At 42.5% G+C, this 6,197-nt stretch overlaps 2 protein-coding genes across 2 annotated transcripts in view; one reads left to right on the top strand and one right to left on the bottom strand.

The window, feature by feature from the left end:
* Window positions 1-1,222: 1,222 nt before the first annotated feature.
* LOC138615207 (huntingtin-interacting protein K) lies at window positions 1,223-2,672 on the top strand. Its single transcript, XM_069688814.1, has 3 exons — window positions 1,223-1,305; window positions 1,413-1,464; window positions 2,474-2,672. Exons 1-3 carry the CDS (start codon window positions 1,253-1,255, stop codon window positions 2,567-2,569), a joined length of 201 nt encoding a protein of 66 aa, XP_069544915.1. The 5' UTR covers window positions 1,223-1,252; the 3' UTR covers window positions 2,570-2,672.
* Window positions 2,673-2,693: 21 nt separating this feature from the next.
* The window catches only part of mfap1 (microfibril associated protein 1), a 3,921-nt gene continuing 417 nt past the window's right edge, over window positions 2,694-6,197 (bottom strand). Inside the window, exons 2-8 of the mRNA XM_069688811.1 lie at window positions 5,582-5,798; window positions 5,358-5,496; window positions 5,074-5,261; window positions 4,601-4,870; window positions 4,353-4,512; window positions 3,672-3,761; window positions 2,694-3,256 (exon numbers count right to left, since the gene is read on the bottom strand). Coding sequence (XP_069544912.1) covers window positions 3,077-3,256; window positions 3,672-3,761; window positions 4,353-4,512; window positions 4,601-4,870; window positions 5,074-5,261; window positions 5,358-5,496; window positions 5,582-5,798 — 1,244 coding nt within the window. The 3' untranslated portion in view covers window positions 2,694-3,076. The remainder of the gene's footprint in view (window positions 3,257-3,671; window positions 3,762-4,352; window positions 4,513-4,600; window positions 4,871-5,073; window positions 5,262-5,357; window positions 5,497-5,581; window positions 5,799-6,197) is intronic.

The raw sequence follows: 6,197 nt of genomic DNA, 5'->3' as shown, positions 1-6,197 counted from the left end.
CAACAGTCGTCAAACGTCGCCGACAGTCGTCGAACGTCTCCAACAGTCGTCGAACGTCTCCATACAGTCGTCGAACGTCGCCAACAGTCGTCGAACGTCTCCATACAGTCGTCAAACGTCGCCGACAGTCGTCAAACATCGCCATTCAGTCGTCAAACGTCTCCAACAGTCGTCAAACGTCGCCATTCAGTCGTCAAACGTCTCCAACAGTCGTCAAAGTCGCCGACAGTCGTCAAACGTCTCCATACAGTCGTCAAACGTCGCCTACAGTCGTCAAACGTCGCCAACAGTCGTCAAACGTCGCCAACAGTCGTCAAACGTCGCCATTCAGTCGTCAAACGTCTCCATACAGTCGTCAAACGTCGCCGACAGTCGTCAAACGTCTCCATAGTCGTCAAACGTCTCCAACAGTAGTCAAACGTAAATGTAATCTGTCTTTTTTCAGATTTTGTGACCAACCAGGTCAGAAAACTATCAAGTAAACAACAATTAGGAGTCTCAGCTAACAGCTCTTTTAATTCTTGGTTAAAACCTTTTTTTTTCTGTCCGTAATTTAGTTTACGAAATGCTCGATAACACAGCGATGAAATGTCCAGAACAAATTCTGAGAAAAACAAGGTACCATCTTTCACCTTGTTATACAATTGATAAGAGTTCATTTTCTGTTGTTTTCAGCTCCAGATATTCAGCTTCAACACCATCTAAATATATATACTGATTATTTCCTTGATTTAATCATTTTATCCATAAGATCCCCAAATATTCAGTTTAAAATATGATGGGACAAAGAAAAAGCATCAAATCACGTTTGAATAGCTTCAATCAACAAATATTTGGAATTAAAAAATAAATTAAACCATTATGTAAATATTTGCAGATTTCCTTACTGTTCATGATCCAATCAATTAGTTGACTAATCATTGTTAATTATACCTAATATTTGGTTGTTTAGTACCAGGCGTTATACTGTTTAATATTACAGGAGTGTTTCACAGATACCATCTTTGTTTCCGTGGTTACCCTCAAGTGGTTTTTCATGTTGTTTTTTTGTTCTCTCTGAAATTGATTTAAAGGTTTGTATTTCATTAACATTCATTTGTAATGATACTGTGATATATTTGTCTAAATGTCACAGACATAAATGCTTTATTTTGAAATTAATAGTTTTATATTTTAGGAAGAGAATGAGGTGATTTAAAAACGGGTCTGATTTACAGTAACAATAAAGTCGTGATGTTTCGTCTTTCAGGCGATGTCAGTGATCGGAGACCGAAGGTCGCGAGAACAGAAAGCCAAGCAGGAGAGGTGAGATCGGTGTTCGACAAACTTTACATCTTCCATGTATTTCAAAATCCTATTTTTTCCAGAAAAATACAGTCTGAACTTTTGATTTTTTTTTTTTGTGCTTTCAGAGAAAAAGAGTTGGCCAAAGTCACCATCAAGAAAGAAGATGTAGAACTGATCGTAAGTTTAAACAATATTAAATGCGATTATACGAGTTACCAACTAAATAAAATATGTAATCATAATGTATTCATATTTTGAGTCAATTCGCTCTCAAAATTACAAAACTTTTTTTTCTTAGTGCGATCTCCGTTTCCATGGCAACACACGGGGTTTGACTAAGAACTGGAAAAACAATCAGTCGCGTCAGTAGATGCAAATGTAACGTACGCAATGTTTACCACTCCAGGGAGTAATCCCACCCTTAGCAACGGCCCTAGCAACAGAGACGAGATCTGGTCCGTTTTATTTGCTTTTCTAGAGATGATTTCTCAAACTGAATGAATGCAGCAGATAGAAACACTAAACTGCTCAGCTAGCTCAGTCTGGTTGGAATGAAGCTATCCGCTGAGAAAAGACATCGTATTTTTACGATTTAACACCATGTCGTGTGTTAAACGGTCCAGCTAGCCGCCGCCAAGATTTTAAGTGCGTGACTATCCGTGGTGTTACGGTACGGGTGCTCGGAGCGACAAAAAAGGACCCAAAGAGACCCGATTTCACCAAATGGGTCATTTAATAGATCTATAACAATAATAGATCTATTTAATAGATCTATAACAAGTAGAAACTACATTATATTACATATGAAATTCAATTCTAATTATATATTCTCATTGAGAAGGCGGAGTGATATTTACTAGTCATGAGCAGGGTGTGATGTCATGATGATTTGAGCAAATGTTCAATCGACCAATGAGATCGCTGGGTTCGGAGCTACTTGTTGTATAATTTATTTTGTCCTGGGATCTTTTTGCCTGTAAAACTTTACTATCTAAACTTTAGAAAAACAGCCAACACTGAAAGTATACGTCCATACGGCCGTATTTTATTATTTAGTAGTAACTGAATGTGTAGTTTAATTTTTTTTTTACCACTTTTATAATCTGTTTTTCTGTCATTCTCTTGTATTAAAAAAAAAAAAACTCCACGCTTTGCTTGACGTTGTTGCGTTGGTGTCGCCGTGCAGATGTCGGAGATGGAGATCTCGAGGGCGGTGGCCGAGCGCAGTCTGAGGGAACACATGGGCAATGTGGTGGAAGCTCTGGTGGCTCTGACCAACTGAAAACACAAAACACTCTACTGACTGCTCTTCTTCATCGTCATCTTCAACCACCATCTTTTCTTTTTTTTGCTGTTTTTTTTTGTTTTTTTTAATAAAAGTTGACAGTTGAAAAAAAATCAGAAAGAATGGAAAATACGGCTTTTATTATTCAAAAACACGCAAACATCTGGATTTTTTTTTTTTTTTTACTAAAACTGGAAGGATAAAAAAAAAAAAAAAGTAATTCAGGGAGTTAAGTGGGAAACTCTGGAAACTACCAGCTGATTAATTTACAACATTTACTTCAGTTTGATGATAGAAATCTTCCAGTTGGTTCATTTTTTTTTTTTTTTTTTTTTTTTTTACAGCGAAAATCCCACATTGTGAGGTTGATCTGATGGTGTATCCTCTTGGGAACCGTCAGTGGTGGGATCAGTCTTTTATTTATCCACAACAGGAAGTCCAGTTCAGTCTTGAACAGTCTCTTTTAAGGTGCCACCCCGCCCCGCTGGTGTCATCTTCCTCTTCTTAGGTCTTCCTCTTCTTCACCGTGGGCCGGTCGAACACGTCCCTCACGCCCGCCGCCTTCTGCTTGAAGAACTTGCTGTTCTGAGCGCTCTCCTGAGCCCAGGCCGAGTCGAACGACGTCGTGTCCTGGTCCACCAGGTGGGTGTACTTGGTGCGACCGGACCGACCGAAGTTCTTAACCTGAGGAGGGAAAACGAGCAGAGGTCAGAGAGGTCGAACAATTTAACCCCAAACGGTAAATCGGTGCGTCCGATTTGAGGCGGAAAACTTATTGGACTTCTAGAAGAAGAAAAAAAAGTCTTTCTCGAAAAAAAAAATCCTAAATCAGAGCAGCGACGTTTCATCCGACGTCGTCTTTCGACCGCCGCTCGCCCGTCGTCGTTGGTTTGGTTTCCGTGACGATAACCTTTCCAGCATTGCCAGCAAAATATCGAAGAGACCGTAAAGGACTCTCAGCATCCTGACGAGACGGGTGTGACATTGCCACGGCAACAGCTCCCAGTACTTCTTGTTTTTGGTTTTTTTAAGTCTTATCTGGAGTTTAAGAGTTCAAAACTAACTTGAATTTAAGAGAGAGAGACAAAGCGAAACTCACCTGCATGACTTTGGGGAGGATGGTTTTGTTGAAGTGATCCTCGAGCGTCGGAGCGCTGAAGTCTCTCTTGTAGACGTTCTCCTCTTCATTCTGGAAGAGACGTCGACGTGTTTACAGTCACAGACAAGACGATCGTTTACCAGAGAGGAAAAATTAATGGTTAAAAAAACAAAACAAATCAGTCAGTGCCCTCTGGTGGACAAACTCGGTACTGCACTTTTCTGGACTAAACAAAAGAGAATCTTGATTATCTTTAGACTGCAGTTTCTTTGACACATTCACTGATATACATGTAGGATGAGCTAATATTGGCCACATTATTAAACCAGGCCAGCTTTCATTCTTTCTGTGCAAAAAAATAAAATTAATTCTTCAAAATGTAAAGAACGGCACCATCTGGTGGTTTGAAAAACATACAGCCATCAAGACTGCACTCAGATGACTTATTTTTTAATTATTCCAATTAGCCAACATGTTTTTTGAAATTTTAAAATACTTTTGCTCAGAAAAAATGCAAACTGTTGTGCAAAGTCACAGTTAAAAAAAAAAGTTCAAATGTAAAAATAGTTTTTAGAAAATATGGAAAACGACCAGCGCTACGATAAGATCTTTACGATGCCGTGACGCCTCGCGGCCAATCGGACGAGCTCCGGTCGATGATGTCAGAGGCAGCGGACTCACCATGAAGAAGGCTCCTCGGTGGTAGTACTTCTGCAGGAACTTGTATTTGCCCTTGGAGGCTTTGTTGGTGACGACCTTGCCGCTGTTGCGCAACTCGGCTCGGCGCTCCTCCTCCGTCAGGCTGTGGAATCGGTCGATCTCAGCCTTCTCCTTCTCCATGCTGGAGGACGAAGACCACCACCATCATCATCATCATCAGTACAACACTCTGCTTTTCAGGGAAGTACAAACTCAAAACTTCCACTCACACTTCGCGGGTCTCTCGGTCCCTCTTGATGCGCTTCAGCTCTCGGACCTTCCAGGCCTCGTACTCCTCCTCCTCGTTCTCGCCGTCCGTGTCGAGGGCGTCCAGCGCCGCCAGCGTGCGCCGGTTCTCCTCGAACTCCTTCTTGGCCTCCTCCTCCACGATCTTCAGCGTGTAGCGCCGGCGCTCCTCCGCCTGCTTCTTGGCGTCGGCCTCCAGCTCGCGCTGCTTCTGCTCCTCGGCTTCGCGCTCCGCCACCGTGACGCGGTCCTTCCTGTGAGACAAAAAGCAGTTTTTAAATCTGGTTTTAAATCAGCTAAAAATACTTTAATAACTTAAAACAAAGACTTCATTATGTTCAACTCTTGTAAAAAAAAAAAAAAAAAAAGGACTTTTCATGTTTGGAAAAAAAACCCGCAGATGTGTTTTGTTTTTTTCTCCTTCATCGACAAAACTAAATATTCGTCCGAGACGTACTTGCGGATGAAGACGGGTTTGAGTCGCGGCTCCGCCTCGTCCTCGCTGTCCGTGTACTCTTCGTATTCCGACTCCGACTCTGACTCCGCCCCCGACTTCCCCTCCTCCTCCACCTCCATGACCTCCATCTCCTCGTTCTTCCTCTCCTCGGCTCGCTGGCGCATCATATTTCGCCTCCTCTCGATTTCCTGCGCGGGTCGTGAATCGTGATTATTAAAATATTGTTTCAATGAAAATAAATAAATACAAAAAAAAAAAAAAGCCGATCGCGTCGTCATAGCAACCTCGTCGTCCACTTCTTCCTCCTCCTCCTCTTCCTCCTCGCTGCTCTCCTCGCGCTCCGGGTGCCACGTGCCTTCGTCGGAGTCCTCGCTGCTCTCAGCGACGACCTCCGGCTCGGCGATCTGTCGGTGTCTCGCCAGCCTGAGGACGAAAAACAAAACACAAAATCAGGCGCGAGGTCCGATCGATCCGACTCCGTAACCTGGACCCGATCCGGCGCCGTTACCTCTCCTCCACGTCCTCGGAGACGCGGTTGAGCAGACGTTTGAGACGCGGGTCGGACACATCCTCTTCCTCCGGCTCCATCTCCGGCTCCGCCTCCTTCCCCTTCTTCACGAACTGGAAGTCCTCGTCCTCCTCGTCCGAGGACTCCATCGGCGCGTAGTCGGGACGTTTGCCCGACACGTAGCGCTTCACCTTCACCTTCTCCATGGACAGCTCGCCTGGGAGACGCCAAGAGACACGAGTGAGTTGGTTTGTGAATCTAGTCGAGTTTATTTATAAGAAGTTTTGATCAGGAATAATAATTCAACGGTTACATTTCTGTCAACTAACTAAACTAAATTCTCTGAATCGATCGAGAAAAAATATTTAAGTCAATTTGTTCATCGGGCAAAAACATCTGCAGTTTCCAGCGTTTGATTTGTGCTGATTTTAATGACTTTTATATTTTATATTGCTGTAAATTTATTAAATATTAGCTTCTTTTTTTTTTTTTCTTAAATGGTTGGTTGGACAAAATAAGTATTTTAAACGAAGTCACCTTTGGATCGGGGGAAAGTATAATAAATAAATACATAAATAAATAAACAGATGAATGAATTAATAATCAAACGTCTTCC

This window comes from Brachyistius frenatus, unplaced genomic scaffold, assembly GCF_029030835.1.
Source record: "Brachyistius frenatus isolate BFR_SWC_R1_liver_20210118 unplaced genomic scaffold, ASM2903083v1 Contig_768, whole genome shotgun sequence".
Lineage (NCBI taxonomy): Eukaryota > Metazoa > Chordata > Actinopteri > Embiotocidae > Brachyistius > Brachyistius frenatus.
This window is presented reverse-complemented; position numbering and strand designations above follow the sequence as displayed.

What these genes read in the sequence shown, in the direction of transcription:
- LOC138615207 (XM_069688814.1), top strand. Translation starts at nt 1,253, where the DNA reads ATGTCAGTGATCGGAGACCGAAGGTCGCGAGAACAGAAAGCCAAGCAG. An exon ending in CAGAAAGCCAAGCAGGAGAG is followed by an intron (nt 1,306 to 1,412) that starts GTGAGATCGGTG and finishes TTGTGCTTTCAG; the next exon opens with AGAAAAAGAGTTGGCCAAAG. An exon ending in AAGAAGATGTAGAACTGATC is followed by an intron (nt 1,465 to 2,473) that starts GTAAGTTTAAAC and finishes GTCGCCGTGCAG; the next exon opens with ATGTCGGAGATGGAGATCTC.